The following is an 18,240-nucleotide window of genomic DNA, read 5'->3' as shown; positions in this document are numbered from 1 at the left end:
GATTTAGGACAAGCAGTAACAACTTTTCTTTTTTTTTCCAAGAATAAAATTAATTTACAACATTAGTTTATCAAGAAAAATGTACATTTTATATCTATATACTTTACAAGATGCTCCAGCTCCGCTATGTATTCCTATTGGAGGTATGTATTACCGAAGTATTTGGCTGCATTATAAGGCAATCAGTGGAAAACACTTTGTCCTACAAGAAACCATTCAGAGGTGAGATCCAATCACAGGATTATTTGCAGACAATTCCAACCATTTCTGCTGACAGCAGCCAAACTATGCCGCATCATCTTTATTAAAATGTGAAGAAATGTGCTTGAAAGAGAAAGGCGTAAACTTGTATCCTCCACCAGAGTAGAACTTGTTCTGAAATTCCACCCTAAAACGACAAAAAAAGCCTCTGATTAATCCAAAAAGACTGGCTGTCAAGGGACAGAACTGTGCAACGCAAGAAGCTGAACAAAACCAATCCTAATCCTGTCACTCATGCTTTCTGTGCAGCTACTTAAGCTTCCTAGCACAGTCCCAGGCAAATTTCACTTGCTCAGAGACCCAAACACACCAACATGGTGCTGTAATGGTTTGTTTCGTACTTCTTATTAATCTGTATTCTAGTTAACTGCAGTTAAGTGCTTTACAAATACACAGTATCATAAGGACAATACTCTATAATGCATATAGCTCTGCTTTTTCCCATACTGTAGATTTCATTAGGTTTCAAGCTAAATATTCTCTGAATCCACTCGGATGTGCAGCTCGTGAATTTAAGACTAAGAAAGGATTAAAAGGGTCGGCAGGCCTACTTTGGCAAAAGTCTTGCTGACTAATATATGCAAGTGTTCTGTTGAACCAAATAAAATGGACTGAAGCCATTCTGTGATATAATCAAACTGAAATTAAAACTACCCACATGACTAATATTCTGTAGTGCAAAAAACTGCAATAGTATATATCAAATCCACTCACAGTCTGCACCAAAATGAACTCTAAATGTGGTTGAGGTTAATATGCATCATAAGCCAATATAATATTTGAATTTACTGAAAATATTAGAGAGGAATGATCATATTCAACTAATAAGCTGTTTATTTAATATAATTAAATAAGTACATTACAGTAGCTGTTCAAATTTATGTTTTTATTTTTAACAAGGCACCTAATATTTTGACACAAAAGTCCCTCTTAAACAAGCCAGTATATGCTAAAGTGGTATAAACAGAAAATGAACTTACCAGTGAAGTCGTATAGCATGGAGAAAAGCAGAAAGCCCCTCCATGACCAGAAGAATAAAAACTGTTAGCACAGCAAAAAAGGCTAGAACAGGGACCAGCAGTAAGACACCATAGGTTGTATCCACACGGAGACCCACTCTCATCACCATTTGCCATAGAACTTCTGATAACTCTATAAAAAACCAGATTTCCTAACTAGTGTTGATACTGGATACACACACATAGTGAGCTACTCTGACCTGCACTCCAGTTTAAACAGTACTACAGGATCTGCTGAACATGGGAACTACAAGCAGTCATCCCCTTTTCCCCACACCCAAGTTAGTTGCCCTTCTCTTTCCCTCCCCTGGAATACTTAAAGGTACATCTCAGTTTCAAAATAAGATTCACTGCTGGCAAGATTTTAAACCATGACACTAAGACAACATAAATGCTTCCAAAGTAGTCAATCAATGGAAAGCAGGAAATGTTTCTGTGACTACTGGTTCACTATTATGTGAGGAAATACTGTGCTCAGATAACGGGCCTCTTTACAGCACAGAGCAATCAATGAAGCAAACCACTACATTCCAAACAGTGTCACAATTTTAGCTTGGGGGCTTTCCACAGATCATGATTAGTTTAAAGAGGGAGTATTTATAAATTAAGAAAAAGATCATTTCATAGATAATTTCACTTCAACAGGCCAGCCTCCCTGCAACCAGCATTAAAAATCAAGACATGAAAAAAACCCCAACTACCAACCAACCAAAATAATAAAGCCCCCCACTTACGTGCATGAGCAAGACTTAATGCCCAGAGTCTCAGATATGAGGCTGTATTAGAAATACATCCTAGACAGTATTCAATGGTATGAATTGCTTGATTCATAAAAATATCTGCAAAATCAAACTAAAACATAAAAATACATTTGTATCCATTTAAACAACATAGTACAACACGAGAGAACAAAAACACTGATCTGCAAATCTTAATATACATGGAAGAAAATTTCCATTATGGGGTAATACACTGATTTCGTATCAAGTAAAAACAGACCAGCTATGTTTGAGATGCCAACTACACAGGCAACAGTAAAAAATTACATGCTATGGTTTTCCAGTTAGTTTCCCCAGTAACTTTGTGAATAGATAAAATGAATGCAATTGATGTTTTCCACTAGGAATATGATCTAATACTTGAAAACTCTAAATAGTAAAACCAGCCCTGTTTCTAATTCCCATTCTATTGAGGTTGTAAGTTTACCATGTCAATTTTTTGCATCTTTAAAACCAGGATTCATCATTAGCAGTGCTACTGACAGAAAAATAACTAAATATAATACTGTAAACTCATACTTGTTCAAGTATGAACAAGTATATTCAATATTTGTTGCTAACGAAGAGTTCCAAGACTAATAATACTGCAAATGTCAATGCTTACTTTGTATGGAACAATGACACGTTTTATTTAAGCAAACAATTCTTGTATTTTCTATAATAAGAAGCACGAGTTTACTACCCCAGTGAAGCAAGTCCCATACATAGTCTGCACAAGGGGAAACTGAAGCAATTTTTTGTCTTTCAATTCACATGGACTCAGTGGAATCAGTTAAGACCTTTAAAACTTTGCTCAAACTAAACAACAGCAACAGCTGTGGAATGTTGCCCATGTCTCCCAACCCCTTGGAGCAGTAATCCTCATCACAAGATGTTATTTGCAGACACAGAAAGACTTTTGTCTGAATGAAAAGCCAAGATTAATTAACAGGGAGCTGGGCAGCCATCCTCTTGCCTTAATTTTAAGAACCCATAAAATCATACAAACCCCGTGATTTTTATCCCACTCTTTCAGTTAAGAAAACTGGCCTTAGATGCAAAGCCTATAGATACAGATAAACCCCTCCTCTGTTCTCCACTTCAGACAGGCTGTGGTTTACTGCAGCAGTCTGAATATACCAAGCAATAATGAGAAAACAGCACACACAAAACAAAGTAAATTGCATTCAGGCATTAAGGTCTTTGTAAAAGCTCAGCTGATTTTCTTGAACACTTCCAGGGACTCAGTACACAGGTTATCTTCTTGATTTCCCACTTCTAACTTGCTTTTAAGGACACACAAAATAGAGATTCAGTAAAAACAGTACCTCCTCTCCTTCCACCTCTCTGTGCCCACTGTCTGAATGACTGCTTCCTTCTTCTACATCATGACATCTCAACAGAGAAAGTTCTTCTTCGCTTTCTTTTCGAACGAGCTTGTAGCCACTCTACAAAATGGAAACGTGTCGTGTCTTCACATGGACTGCCAGTGTTGGGTTTGAAATTTAAAGTAGTTACAAGCAAAGCAAAAAGAGAGCTAAAGGACTACAGCTGCATTATATGTCACAGTCAAAAACTTTGCAAGTTGACTTGGGGATGCTGGTCGATGAGAAAATGAACGTGAGCCGGCAGTGTACGCCTGTAGCCCAGAAAGCCAACTGTACCCTGGGCTGCATCAAAAGGAGCGTGACCAGCAGGTCGAAGGAGCTGATCCTGCCCTTTTACTCTGCTCTTGTGAGACCTCACCTGGAGTATTGTGTGCAGTTCTGGTGTCCTCAACATAAAAAGGACATGGAACTGCTGGAACAAGTCCAGAGAAGGCCACGAGGATGATCAGGGGATTGGAGCACATCCCATATGAAGATAGGCTGAGAAAGTTGGGGCTGTTCAGCCTGGAGAAGAGAAGGCTGCGTGGAGACCTCATAGCAGCCTTCCAGTATCTGAAGGGGGCCTATAGGGATGCTGGGGATGGACTCTTCATTAGGGACTGTAGTGACAGGACAAGGGGTGACGGGTTCAAACTTAAACAGGGGAAGTTTAGATTGGATAGAAGGAAGAAGTTCTTTCCTGTGAGGGTGGTGAGGCACTGGAATGGGTTGCCCAAGGAAACTGTGAATGCTCCATCCCTGGCGGTGTTCAAGGCCAGGCTGGACAGAGACTTGGGTGACATGGTTTAGTGTGAGGTGTCCCTGCCCATGGCAGGGGGGTTGGAACTGGATGATCTTAAGGTCCTTTCCAACCCTAACTATTCTATGATTCTAGTAAGGACATCCCATGCAATACAACACCAGCTGAATTCTTCTACACTGAAGAAACACGCAAGTGTCTCTCATTACTTACCCTGTACATTCTAATGCCTCGGCCTCCACTCTGCAACCAATATAAATAAAGTGGTTTGCCAAAAAGCATTACAGGAACAGAAAGAAAAGCAATAGTAAGTAAAAACCTCTGCAGAGCAACCTGTTGGAGGGGGAAAGAAAAAAATGAGATTAGCTCAGATTCAAAAGTTTGAAAAGCCTTCCCATTTTCCTTTAAAGGCCTGTTTGAACCTAAGAAAAATACTAATGATTTCAGTGAGCATGTTCTCCAAACTGAACATGCATATATGTGTTTTACTTAATCAGACTCTTTAATTAGGGTACTCTTCAGGACTGGGTTCTATACTAAGGTATTACTCATATTCAGTTTAGTAAGATTATTTACAGCAAATAGAAAAGCACCAGAATTACAAGTGTAAGACTCTGTTCTCTAGCCTAAATTTTAACCTGGAAGATTTTGTTCTAGAAACAGGTGTTTTCACAAGTCACTACATAAAATCATACAATCAGTTAAAGGGTATAAATATGTTGCTGAATCATAATGTGTATTCAATTTCCCCTTAGGCTGATAACACTCCCCTTCCCAGGAGACACTCAGCCTTTCATAACGGGCAAAGTGTTATCTGCACAGGGGACATGGGTCTTCAGAAGCTTGTAATACACTGCTAACCTGTCCAGTGTAGAAGGGCTCTGTTTCATCACCAGTAAACAGGAACATGTTAATAAATTGAATTAGAATACTAGGAGCAGACGTAGAGTTCTCTGCAGAGTACGCCAACCATTTGAAGAAGATCATAAACACAAGGTAGCCAAAGATGCACATCATGAATAAAAGTTCAGGAAGAAAAACCAGATAAATATTATACTTCTTCTGAAAATGCCTGCAATGATAAATGGGGATGGGGGGAATGAAAACTGAGTTTTACAAACATGATTTCAATGAAACAGAAGAGTACCCAGCACTTTTAAACGGCAGGACTGAAATTACAATCCAGAACTGATTTCTTCATATTCAGTGACATTTTAATCAAGTATTTCAGTGGAAATCAAGACCTCAGACGCATGGATCTCAATTCAGCAGTAAGTGAAATAGAATCTTGTATTAGTTAATGTCTTCAGATTTTCTGGCATAACACTGACACATCATCTAATTTATGTGAAGGATGACCTCATAAATACTATTATGCCAGTTTTAAAGTTGTTCCAGTTTCTCTTACCAGATCAATGGTTACAATCCAAGACTTGGCAAAAGCTACTATGTTAATATTATCTTAACTTCTTGTACTTACAAGTGGTTAAATACCCCCAGTACAACTCCAAACGTCATGTGAGTAACTCCAAAAATCACAGACATTTTCATCTTGAAAGAGTTTAAAAAACTGAGACGGTTGCTTGCCAGATTCCAGATCTGAAGAAGAGAAAACAAAACCAGCATTAAAGAACAGTGTAACAGGAGGAATAAAACTGTGTCCTTTCTCTGTTGGACACCAGAATTCTACCTCAAATGCAGATCACAACTGAGATTTCAGTTTTGTGAAAGCATTTAAATCTTTGACTTGTGAAGGGAAAAGCTCTTTTTGACTGGAAAATGCAAGCAGAAATGTATTTTTTCCAGTTAGATTTATCCTCCTCATACACATAACAAAGCCTAATTTACAAATGGCTGATCACCACAAATGGATAATTTAAACAAATAGAACTAACCGGATCAATTCCAAAGGGATAAGCTCCGTTGTATACACCAGAAACATTTGGATCCAGTGCTAAATAATGGTTAGACTTCAGATCCTCAAGACTGCAGAGAAAGAAAACCACCATCAGACCTGACATGTTTCAACATAGTGACGACACGTACTTTCAGTCAGCATCACATAGCTCCTGCTTTGCTTGATATGACTTGCTTACCCACTGTAAGACATTTAAGAGAATAAAAAGATTTCCAGGCACAAAGGGCCCAGCTAATAAAAACAACAGATTCTAGAAATCTCTAGAAACTCACAGTCTGGGCTTAATTCGCACTCACTGTCTTTGAAAGGGAAGTTTCTGGATTTTATTCCTCATTCCCCTAGAATGGAAAGTTTCATTTAAAAAGCTCACAATTTGCTTTCATATAAAATTCACTAACACCCAAAAATAATTGGCATCTTCTTTCCCTTTCCATGTGGATGCATTTCCACTCTAATAAAGCTGTTCACATTTTAACCAAGGTCAGTGGGTTTGTTTTGAGGCAAAATGAGATGCAAGCTGTGAACACTTAAATACCAAAGGGTCATGACACCTCACAATGCTGAGGTTATCCCACTTCATGAAAAAGGAGGTTTGAAAATTCACATAGCCTACTTTCTTCTTAACTGTCAAGAAAAACTGCAGAGATTAATGATTGATGGGTAATTTCATTGTGAATTGTGGATTTCGCTACAGTAAATGCTAATGCTCTTTGGTTGTTTATTCATGAAACAGGACCTAGAATAAATTTCTCCAAAACTAGCCCTGTGTTTTCTATTCCTTTCACAGTCTGATGCATACAAACCTCTCCTGGAAAATAACAGGTTTTGTTTTGGAAACAGAACCATCAGCATAAAGACAATAGCACAGGAGGCAGTGCACTTCTTAAAAAGAATACACAAAACAAAGCTCTATTGCCTTCTATTAGGATTTTTCAATACTACTGAAGTGTGCAGCCATTCCTAAGAACACTTTTGTGAGACCATAAAAAACAAGATGCAAAACACACCTAGGATGATTTAGAGACTGAATAAACCCTCGAAATACCACTTCATAAAGTAAGCTGCAAGTTCTTACTACCCATTAAAAGATCCTATCCCAGCTGCAATTTTTAATCATTAGAAGTTATTAGCTGGCATATAGCATTATTTGTTCCAGAGAAGACTGACTGTCATCTATACTAAATGATACTACCCTAGAAAGTGTTCCAGGTGATCTGTAAACGCAGCAAGGCAGCACTGATAAATACAAGATTGACCCAATACACTGAGTGAATTAAATATTCAAATTCTAGTAGTGGTTTTGCAGGAAATTGTGCTCTCTGGGGACTTCCCAATTTAAGATAATGGGCAATTTGATTTTTTTTTTAGTAATTATTCCTGCCTTTTTTTATTCTAAGCTATCTATCACGTAGCCCTTAGTGCACCAGAACTTGCTACCTTACTACTCGCAATATAAGGATGGTTTAAAGGGGTGAGCAAAAGGATTAAACTGGTGCAGGAAGTACCTTTTTGGTTTAATGGTATAGCACACAGAGGCTGCTACTCACCGCCAAACCCTCTGTTCAAACATTGCGGAAACATTCCATCCAGAACCAAAGAGATTTACTGACTTTGAAAAACAGTCATTATAGATCAATCCAGTGTATACAGAAAACAGCCCCATCAATAAAAGAACGTATCGGCCTTCAAATAACATTCTCATTATCTGTAAGTATTGGAAAGAAGATAAAAGGAGAGTTCATCATCTGCCATGTGAACAACTGTTATCTGAACATTTCTAAGAGAAACACATTTTTGCCATAGAAAGACTTCTAGAAACTCTTGTGAACAGTCATTAAGGAATATGAAGAAGAGGCCAACCAAAATGCAACACAGAATTTCGCTTTATGTACATGAATATGCAATTTACAATGTCAGCCACCAAATGAGTGCAATTCAGCTCCCCACTTTCACAGCTTTATATGACTGATTTACACATAAAGGTCTACATGTGTTAGAAAACAGGACAAGCAGCAAGTATATTCTGAAAGGCAGGTGTGGTTAAATTGAATGCAGAGAACTGAAGTCCCCATGCAGGCTCCCATGACAAACTGAGACTTTCCTCATTGGCACCATTACACTTCTTAATCCACATTTCCTTCCTGGAAAGTGTTTTCACTGGAAACTAGTTTTCAAGAAGTTAAGACATTTGCAACCATTCTTAATTAAATATAATTCTAATTAGAGATGCAGGTGTTCCTGCATCCCAACCCTGTATGATTCAAAAATTACATAAATTTAATGTATTTCAAACTACAACTCATTTTCAGAAACAAGAAAATGAAATTTGAATAATCATTTTATCCTCAACATTAGTCACTGTAATCACATGCTGTAAAACACATCACTGAGCAGCCCTAACAGAAGGAAAGGTAAGTCCAACAGTATCTACTAATCTTTGTCAGTCTTTCATTGCAACTTGATTATTTCTGCCCTTTCAAAGAAAAGTGAATAGTTTGTTAAGGTATCACATTAATCTTGAGCAATCAAACACAGGAAATCCTGCAACAAGAGAAAACCCAGTCTAATACATATGCTATAAATAGTGTTTTTCAGAAACACAGTACTTATTCAAAATTGAAGTTATCTTGCTGGATGGGAAGTCAATTATTTGTTAATTCCTTTTACCTCATCTTGTGATCTTTGTAATCGAGGGTGGTTTTCATACAGTATTGTCAGAAGTGCAAATATGAACATTAGCAGGCCATGCCCAAAGTCTCCAAACATAACGGCAAACAGGAAGGGAAAAGTGATGATAGTGTAGAGAGCTGGAATGACAAAAGAACAGATTTCAGGTGCTACAGCACAGCAGATGACATTGCTCTCTGAATTATGCCCAAGCAATTCAACTACTTTAACCTCTCAAACATTTCTCAGCCTTAAGTTTGAAAGACATTTCACCCCCTACTAATAGACCTTTTCTATAAATGTAACTTGGTTTAAAGCTTACTTACTGTGTATCCCTTAGTAACAAGACCTCCGCAGTGGAGCACTAGCTGGCAATTCTGAGGATGGCAATATGAGCCCAGGAAATAAGCCCCAAATAAACAGTTCTGTATTATAATGTACATTCTTATAATGTACAGTATGACAGAGTCAACATGGCTACAAAATTACATAAGGACATTAAACTAACTGGGCTGTACAAGTTGCAGTTTTTCAAGCGATAAGCTCCATGCTTCAGTAAGCTCAACAGCCATTACCAAAACTTTTTTTTCCTCCTAAATAGCTTATCTCACCCAAAGTAAAATACATAAAGGAACACTATACAGCTATTATCATTATCTTTAGTGCTAAAATAACTAATCAAAATAGAATCTCATCTTACTTTTTGGAGACCATTTGTAATTCTGATGAGCTACTTTCATTTTAAAACAGCTACTCATAAGTAGTATGGTTGTCACCATTTTGCCTTTACTAGTGTCTAACTCAGCAAGGTATTTAAACACTTAACAAGGAGAGCAGTAATGATAGCTCACAGTTCCCATTTCAGAAGGACCAACCTGGATTAACTTCCCCATAGTTTCCAACTCCGTAAGCATCAACAATGTTTTGGAACCCTGAGGTGAATTTATTGGTGCGTATTAAAGTTGGAGGAGGCTGTGTTGTTGGGATGGTATTCATGAATGAAGAAACAGTAGCTCCACTCTTCCTCTAGTTATAGGCAGAAAGACATTTATATAAAAACCTCAGTGGATGCTTTATCTAATCAAAATGAACACACTTCCTCTATTAGCAGTTGCACTGATCCTGTAACATCCTTAAATTAAGCCCCAAGTTTAACATTTATCATTTTGTGCCTAAAAACTTAGATTAATCTTTTCCTCTGATAACACTGCTTATGCAGCGTTCTAATCCATACTTTATATGAAACATCAGATGGGACTCATCACTCAGTATTATAAAACAAAAGATTTGTTACTAAAAATTCTCTCCTATAAAACAAGACAACAGAGCTTGCACTCAACACAAGGGAATTTGCACCTCTGACTTGACTCCAAATAGCATTGCGAGCCCAGTCACACTTGGGTCCAACACAGAAGTTATTCAAGGGAAAAAAATACTACAACCACACACCACTCCCAACCCCTATGACTGACTTTTAGCCCCTTTGAAATAACTCTACAGATAAGGAAAGAAAATAAATGACTTCAAGCCAACAGTTTTAACACCAGCGTGCATTCAGCTGACTTACTGAGCCTTCCTCCAACGCATGGCGCAGACTTTGCAGATCAGCCACTGGACACCAAACCTCAGCAATTAAACATTTATTTGTGACATCAAAACTGCACAGGTTGAGTACATGATATATGGCTTTCATCTTCTTCACTTGGATAACCCATGTATAGACGGATTCAGATGCTTTACACAAGACTTGGCGTAAGTAATCCTCAGTTTTATGCAGCACCTTTGTCCACAAAAAAAACCAAAAGGATTTTACTGAAAATGTAACAGTGGTTTTGTGAAAGGTGCACAGAAAGAGCACCTACTATCTGTCCAGTGACAGATTACGTTTGTAAGAGAGTACACTAACCACTGCTTAAAACAGAAGGCAAGGCCAAGTACCCTGAACTTCAACAGATACATGCAACACCAGACCAGGGACATAACATAGTCATATACAGATCCAAAGCCGATATATTTTAGAACCATATTCATATATTTAATGAATATATTGTTTTCTGTGGTGCAGTAAGTACAGCAAAAGGAACACTGTTATTTACTCACAATATGAAGATCCTGAATACGAACATTTAGTCCCTCAATAACTGCCCCGCGCTCCTCCATGCTGTTTGGGTAGGGGTACACATGACAGTGATAGCTACGGGAAAACAAGACTGTGTTAAATAAACAGACTAAACCAGAACAAATCACCCAGCCCCTTGCCCTAGTCAAATCTGCAACTTGCCATTTAATAACCATGGAACAGATTCCACTGAGAGAGCCAGTATTTTGCCTGTGCTTAATAAGGACTGCAGCTAAAATGACTCATACATTTATTTCTACATTGCATAATGATAAAGCTAGACGCAAGGAAAGGGGCAACAAATTTAACTTCAGAAAGCTTGCCTAAAAATCAACACTAAAAACCAAGGAGGGAGAGAAACTGAAAAAAAAAGTAACTCAGGTATAAAGAAATTACACATATGAAGTTTTACTTCTTACCAGTCACAAATCTTCTTAACTTTCTGGCCAATCTGTTCACCCCAATAGGATACTAAAAAAACAAACCATTTTGTGTTTTCACCCTAAAAAAACCCAAAGAATTTGTTTTGATGAGGTTTGTATTTAACCACCTCTAACATCATACAGAGCAAAATAACAAATCTGAATAATTAGAAAAAGTTGTGTAAGTAGCATTAACTTTCCACCAAGTTAGTGAAGATCAAGATAAAAAAATTGAACACCTTGGGTTTTGCTATATCAAAAAAAAAAACCAGAAACCATTTTCAGGGAAAATAAGAGATTATTTTTTATCATCTCAGAATTATTAGCAAGAGAAAAGTCTTTACAAGTTAAAATGTTACAAATTAGGCTTGAAGCATTCAGAAGTGTCAGATTAGGCAGCCCTAACTGCTGACTCACAGAAAGCAAATTCCTGAAGTTCAGAGAGAAAACTTCATAGAAGACCAAACCTACTCAACCTTTTTTTCCTGAACTACTGAATGAACAAGCAAAATGACTATTAAAAGGTCCTTACAGACCTAGTTAATAAATACCCAAGCAGCCGTTTTTGCCATGTATTTTGATCAAGGTAGCCAGCCATAAAGTCACTGCTATTCCACAGTAAAGTTCTGCACTCATCAAGCTGAGCCTTGATAAATTGAATTGCCATTCCAATAGTTATGGTGGCACCAAGACCTCTAATTTTGAGGTCTCACAAGTTCTAGTACTTTAAAATAGTCTTCTCTCCAAGGGCACTGGGAAATAATTCATATTCAGTGTAGGCAAAGCTGAGCACAGTTCTCCCAAATCTTATTGAAAGTACAAACAACATAAACCGGCAGTTGTAACATTTACTCACTGTATCTGGATCTTCCAGACACTCATCCAGCTCTGCATATGTAAGAATAGTGTACCCTTTACAGACTCTCCACAGCATTTTTTCAAATGCTTCCACTTTTGCCATGTGAACTAAGCCAGATATGAACCTGTGGAAAAAGAAAATTGAAAAAGAACCTAAACTCCACAAGAAGAATTAAAACTCCAAGAGTACATCGTCATTCAGGATCATACAGTCACTAGTTTAACATCTGCCATCTCTAATGAAGGAAGCATCACCTTAAATGGGAAGAAACTCGTATATAAAATAGACTCAATTTCTATTTGGAAACAGATTGTAAAACTGAGCACAGAACTAGAATCATATTTATTTCTTTCTTTGATAGTCAGGTTCTTAATTTTTTCTGGGTAAGATACTCTCTCAAAAGTGCTGTAGAGAGCAGTATCCATACATCATTTTAAAGGCAAGTAGGCAATATCATTAATCATAGAATCATAGAATAGTTAGGGTTGGAAAGGACCTTAAGAACATTCAGTTCCAAACCCCTGCCATAGGCAGGGACACCTCACACTAAACAATCTCACCCAAGGCTCTGTCCAACCTGGTCCTGAACACTGCCAGGGATGGATAACATTACATTTATAGCTGCAAAGTGATTAAAACACTGTGTTTTTTCCTAGAACAGAGTTTGAACAGCAGCAGAACTGACTTAGGTATTCTCCTTATCAAACATACTCGGCTTGATGGAAGTTTTGTGACAGTGTTCTTAGTGCTCTCCTATATTAAGCTCTTCAAATAATCCCATTTTGTTACAAAGGTACATTTGGGTCAGATTTTTACCCTGTCTAAAATGGTCTGGCTCATGTGAAATCACAACACTCACACTACAGTCCATCTTTTAGAAACAGCCCATTATTTCCAGCAGCTCATCAAGCAGGTTTGGAACAGCTCACACTGACAGCCTGCTGTATGCAGCCTGACCCGTACCTACCCCAGCTTTGCACCCAGTCTGTGCATGCAGTTGTAATCCACCAATGGCTCATTCTCCACAGAGGGAAATTCTTCATAATTTATATGTAACTGGGATTCATACTAGCAAAAGAAAGATCATTCAAAGCTTTCAGAAAGAAAAAAAACAACAACTTCCATTCATTTATTATTCCAAAGAACAAAATAAGTTAATTATTTCGATTAAAAAAAAACACCATAAAACCCTTCCCTGTGTTCAGTTCAGACAACAGAGATATTTTGGGATCTCAAGTGCACTGCTCTTAGCAATGATAGTGTTGCAAAAGTTACATGGTTAATTTCTTGGCACAGCTTATGCAGCAAAATAACACAAATACACCTTCATTTGCAATTGGCATCAGCAGTAACATTCAGATGATTCATCAGAGAAATGACAAAGCCCCTCTGCCTCACTATGTACATGAGCACATTTTAACCCAGAACCTTGCCATCTCTAGATACTGAGCACAAATAACAAATGAGGTATAGCATTGTAAAGCCCAGCATCAAATCACACACTTAACTACTAACAGTAGGCAACAGAAATGCCACGACACGGAATCCCTGCCGAACAGGAGCAGTACCTCAGATGTTCTCCTGACAAATCGCTGTGTAACCTCCAACATGCACATGTATTCTGTCAGTTCGAGCAGGTTTTTCCTCAACTTTTCTTTGTTTTTAGTCACTTCCCTCAATTCTGTCTCCAGTTTCTGCAACTGTTCCTAAGACACGGACAGAAAATGACATAGAATCAGTTCCACTGTTTTGGAAATTGGGGGAGAATTAATTTTAAGCACATGTTAATTTGCCTCAGTGATGGGTGTTTAAGCTCCATAGGTTTTATTCCTCAGTCTGCCAAAGATTGCTTTGTATTGAGTACAGTTAATCCTCCACTGGCATCTGTTAAGTCTTCTGTTCTGCCCCTAATATGTGTCTAAGCTCAGTAATGCAGACCTGGAGTTAGAACTTCAGATAGTACAGGGTGGAAGACACCTATCTATTATTTTAATGGAAATACAGCAAAACAAGAATATCAGCTGAAATTATATCTGCATTTTACAAGCTTCTACTGCTAACATAATACCAGGAAAAGCACTCAGAGAAAACAGCCCCAGGTTTAGCAATGCAGCAAAACAAGCAGAGCCCTGGGTACACAAAACTCCCACGCACCCTGGAAATTTTGGATGCATGAAAAGAGTCTTAGGTAAGTCCCAAAGCAATAAATGAGGTGGAAGGACTGCATCTACAGCCAGCAACAGTGTAATACACCAATCCATCAAAAGAGCGAGACAACCGCAAACCCCCTGAGTCAGCTTTGACCCTTTCACAGGAGCTTTGTGTCAGCATCAAACCCTCACAGTCTCTGCAGTAACACACTGGCAGAAAGAAAGGAAACTGGACAAAGAGGAAAGCAAATGCTCCTGTACCCCCCCTTTAACTTAAGTCATAAGATAGAAAGCAATTAAGTTCCAAGATCCAGAGCTACACTTTTGGCATCTGTTGCGTGGACAAGTTACCTGGATTTCCAGAATGTGCTTCAGCAAAGGGGCAGGGGGAGCAACATCTCCTTCAGGAAGTGGAATATCCGCTTTTTTAATTTCTTGTACTAAATAGCCTGGAGTGAGAAGGAAAACAGAATCAGAAAGGAAACTGTTTTGCCCTGTGCTTCCTAGAGTGCTGCAGAGCTGACCTCCAGCTGTTCTCAATGGTGCCGATGGCACTGCAGCATCAGGCCCAACCTAGTTAATTCATTGATTTTAGCAACAACACACACTGTGGTCTTCAAAAGAGAGGGGCCAAGAATAAAACACAGAGCACATCTCTGTCTTGGAAGTCTGCAGAAGTAAGCAATCTTCAGAATCTTCTGACTGAAATTTTCCAACCACAAGTACTTTTTAAGTAGCTTTGACCACTTCATAGTGTCTCTTTGCTGCTGCAAGATAGCACTTTCTGTTAGCCATCTGCCAGAGACTGACATTTTGCTCACTGAACCATGTTTGGAATAAAAATTGATCAAACAAGGAAGCTTAAGCAACCTTGACAACAAATGCAGCTCCCACTGGGCATGTAGCAACTAGCTACTGGGATGGTTTGGCATGACCAGCACATGACTCTGATGAGAGATTCCAACAAAAAGAATCCTTCAATGGCAACTTTTCCTCAGGATATATTGAAGAAATCTGTATCTTGGCTGTAATGTTCCACATCCTCTTCTCTATTCATTAACTGCCATGTGAATGCAATCATTAATAACTTTTGAGGGTGCTTGGAAGTTCAACAGTATTGTGTTACAGAACATGAAAACCAGACTTTATCTTATAGTCAAGGAAATATCCACAGTAAAGGTTCCCTTTTCCCAGTAGAGTTTTAAGCAGTCAATACTGAAATGGTCTCAATTATTCATTAGCAGCACTATTAACAGCTCTTCTTCACCTCTGAGCTTAAAAATCACCCCAATCCCTATTCAGCACATGCATGTTGGGTTGTAAATCGGTTTTACAGCTCACAAACCCAGGAAACAGGGATCAGTGGGAAAACATTGGAACAGGCTGCAAAGAGCTGTGGGGTCTCCATGTTCAAAATCCCACCAGACATAGCCCTGGACAACCTGCTCCAGCTGGAGGTTCATGAGGTGATCCCAAGAGATCACTTCCAACATAAACAGCTCGAGGTAACACTCAAAACTGCTGCAGCAGATCAAGACAAGCTAAGGAATACATTTTCATGTTCTGATCCAATTCAGTATTACCAACAAGTCATCTCCAGCTCCAAAAAAGCTACATAAAGACTACATTTGAGTGCAGTTTAGGTATTTTTTCATACACATGAAAACTTTATCAGATTCTAGAGTATGCAGATCAGGAATACTGGGAAGATTAAAAACCTGTTGCTGAAACCTTCACTGCAGTTCCACTCTAGTAATGTAAACTTTAATAATGCCAGCGATGAGAAAGGGTAGACATGAAAATCAAGCTCACCAAGTATTCTTTCCATTTCTTCACACTTCTTTACTTCATTCACAAATTTTCTCTGAAATACACTTACATTTGGGTTAAGCTGAAGGAAAAGGAAAAAATGCTTATTAGGTCTTAAAACCCCACAGCTATTTCTGTGACTTTGTGGAGCCAATTCTGCAGATATTCTATGTGCTCTGTGTCTACAGGGTGCTTCTCAGCTAAGAAGGTATGAAAACCTAAAAAGATTAAGAAGCCACAAAGTAGCGAGGTTGGTTTTATCACAGCAGAATTATCAATGCCTTTGCTAGCTTTACTCAAATATGAAAGTAATGAGATCTACTGGAGACACCATTCCTAATCTTCTTCCAGCAGTTTTAAAATACCATTTAACAACTTCAAAGTAACAAAAACCCTTTCTACAAGCAAATTCTACAACGTATTTACCTGGAATCTATTTGAAATGTTAAGTTTTGTAAGACTCTTTCTATGCACATCTACTCTGCTCTTGTGAGACCTCACTTGGAGTACTGGGTGCAGTTCTGGTGTCCTCAACATAAAAAGGACATGGATCTGTTGGAACAAGTCCAGAGGAGGCCACGAGGATGATCAGGGGACTGGAGCACCTCCCATATGAAGATAGGCTGAGAAAGTTGGGGCTGTTCAGCCTGAAGAAGAGAAGGCTGCGTGGAGACCTCATAGCAGCCTTCCAGTATCTAAAGGGGGCCTATAGGGATGCTGGGGAGGGACTGACTCTTCATTAGGGACTGTAGTGGCAGGACAAGGGGTAACGGGTTCAAACTTAAACAGGAGAAGTTTAGATTGGATATAAGGAGGAAATGCTTTCCTGTTAGGGTGGTGAGGCACTGGAATGGGTTACCCAAGCAAGCTGTGAAAGCTCCATCCCTGGCGGTGTTCAAGGCCAGGTTGGACAGAGCCTTGGGTGAGATGGTTTAGCGTCAGGTGTCCCTGCCCATGGCAGGTGGGCTGGAACTGTATGATCTTAAGGTCCTTTCCAACCCTAACTATGCTATGAGTCTATGATTCTATATCACAAGCATGAATTGTCTCCAACTACTTATTCAGCTTGTAAATCAGAACCACTAATACATTATTTCTGGAATAAACAGTGTGCCAGGCACCTGGAATGGCATCAAAATGTTACACATAACCCCACGTAATGATTCTTACACATCCATCTCTTCCTACCTGCCATATTTACTAACTAGCTGTTAATTTAAGTTCTCCCTACTTTCCCTACAATGATTTTGCAACCTATTCTGAAGATAGCTTGGATGAAATTCCAAAGTCTCAGTCAGCAGGCAAAGATCATATAATTATGATGAGACAACACAGTAACAATGTTAGTAACTACCCGACCCAATTTTATGTTAGTCAGGCATGCAGTTTCCACCCAGGTGAATTGCTCCTCCAGGAACAGACACGGTTTACAAACCAGCAACCTGTGATGTTGAATTAAAACCTACAGAGAGCCAGGATATTTCTATCGAGCTGTCAGTGGGCTGGACGTATCTATTAGCTGTACACACACACATCCAGCCTAAGGTCAGCTGCGGCTTCAAGTGGGTAATGGGCTCTCCCACGGGATCCTACTGCAAAAAGCTACCCAAGTTTAAGCTACTTCTGGAAGAAAGGGGGAATACAGTATGCCCAAATAGCCTTGTCTACAGCGTCTGGGGCTCCACGTTGACTTTCCATCACCCGAATGCAGTACCAGGATTAGCCCCAACGCCTGCAAGTCAGACGGGAATGGAGCATCGGGCCATGGGAATGAGACCTTTACCTACCCAACCGCGCCTCTCGGTGCTCGGCTTCCCCCACGCCGCTGGGCCCTTCAGGGTCCTTTTACCCCCCTCATCCAACCCAGAAGGCCGCGCCGCCGGTACTCACGTCTCTGAACTCGGCCAGGCCACGCTCGCCCACCTCGCTGAGGCACTCGTAGGCCGAGCCGCTCTGCAGGAAGAGCTGCGCCAGGCACATGGGCTCCCCGCGGAACAGCGAGCCCATGGCGGGCTGCGGCGGGCGGGGGGGGCTCGGCTCAGCGCGGCGGGCACCGGGGCGGCGCGGAGCGGTGTGCGGCGGGAGCCCGCGGCCCGGCGGCCATGGCGGAGCGCAGCGGCCTGGCCCTGCC

The 18,240-nt window shown here is 39.6% G+C and overlaps 1 protein-coding gene across 2 annotated transcripts; it reads right to left on the bottom strand.

Annotated features, from left to right (window-relative positions):
- Positions 1 to 2: 2 nt before the first annotated feature.
- Positions 3 to 18,147, bottom strand: ATP6V0A2 (ATPase H+ transporting V0 subunit a2). Of its 2 annotated transcripts, XM_061344652.1 has the most exons (20): positions 18,000 to 18,147; positions 16,113 to 16,191; positions 14,652 to 14,749; positions 13,719 to 13,856; positions 13,118 to 13,218; positions 12,148 to 12,274; positions 11,289 to 11,371; positions 10,851 to 10,944; positions 10,318 to 10,530; positions 9,626 to 9,776; positions 8,751 to 8,890; positions 7,631 to 7,788; positions 6,061 to 6,151; positions 5,646 to 5,764; positions 5,027 to 5,237; positions 4,379 to 4,498; positions 3,367 to 3,486; positions 2,015 to 2,132; positions 1,242 to 1,413; positions 3 to 388 (listed from the first exon to the last, which is right to left on the bottom strand). In XM_061344652.1, exons 1-20 carry the CDS (start codon positions 18,114 to 18,116, stop codon positions 286 to 288), a joined length of 2,553 nt encoding a protein of 850 aa, XP_061200636.1. In that variant the 5' UTR covers positions 18,117 to 18,147; the 3' UTR covers positions 3 to 285. The 2 variants fall into 2 exon arrangements, with proteins under 2 accessions (XP_061200636.1, XP_061200637.1); XM_061344653.1 differs by lacking the exon at positions 16,113 to 16,191 and having other exon boundaries at positions 18,000 to 18,106.
- Between the last annotated feature and the right edge of the window lie 93 nt (positions 18,148 to 18,240).

The sequence above is a fragment of the Neopsephotus bourkii genome, unplaced genomic scaffold (genome assembly GCF_033783945.1).
Source record: "Neopsephotus bourkii isolate Nb327-2 ecotype Australia unplaced genomic scaffold, CSIRO-AGI_Nbou_v1 NB_230, whole genome shotgun sequence".
NCBI lineage: Eukaryota > Metazoa > Chordata > Aves > Psittaciformes > Psittacidae > Neopsephotus > Neopsephotus bourkii.
The sequence above is the reverse complement of the archived record's forward strand: the minus strand, read 5'-3'. Positions and strand labels throughout refer to the sequence as shown.

Coding starts and splice junctions, on each gene's coding strand:
- ATP6V0A2 (XM_061344652.1), bottom strand. CDS start 18,116: ATGGGCTCGCTGTTCCGCGGGGAGCCCATGTGCCTGGCGCAGCTCTTC. Junction 4,499..5,026: donor AGCCCTTCTACACTGGACAG/GTTAGCAGTGTA, acceptor CCCCTCCAACAG/GTTGCTCTGCAGAGGTTTTT. Junction 1,414..2,014: donor ATTAAGTCTTGCTCATGCAC/GTAAGTGGGGGG, acceptor GGTTTTTTATAG/AGTTATCAGAAGTTCTATGG.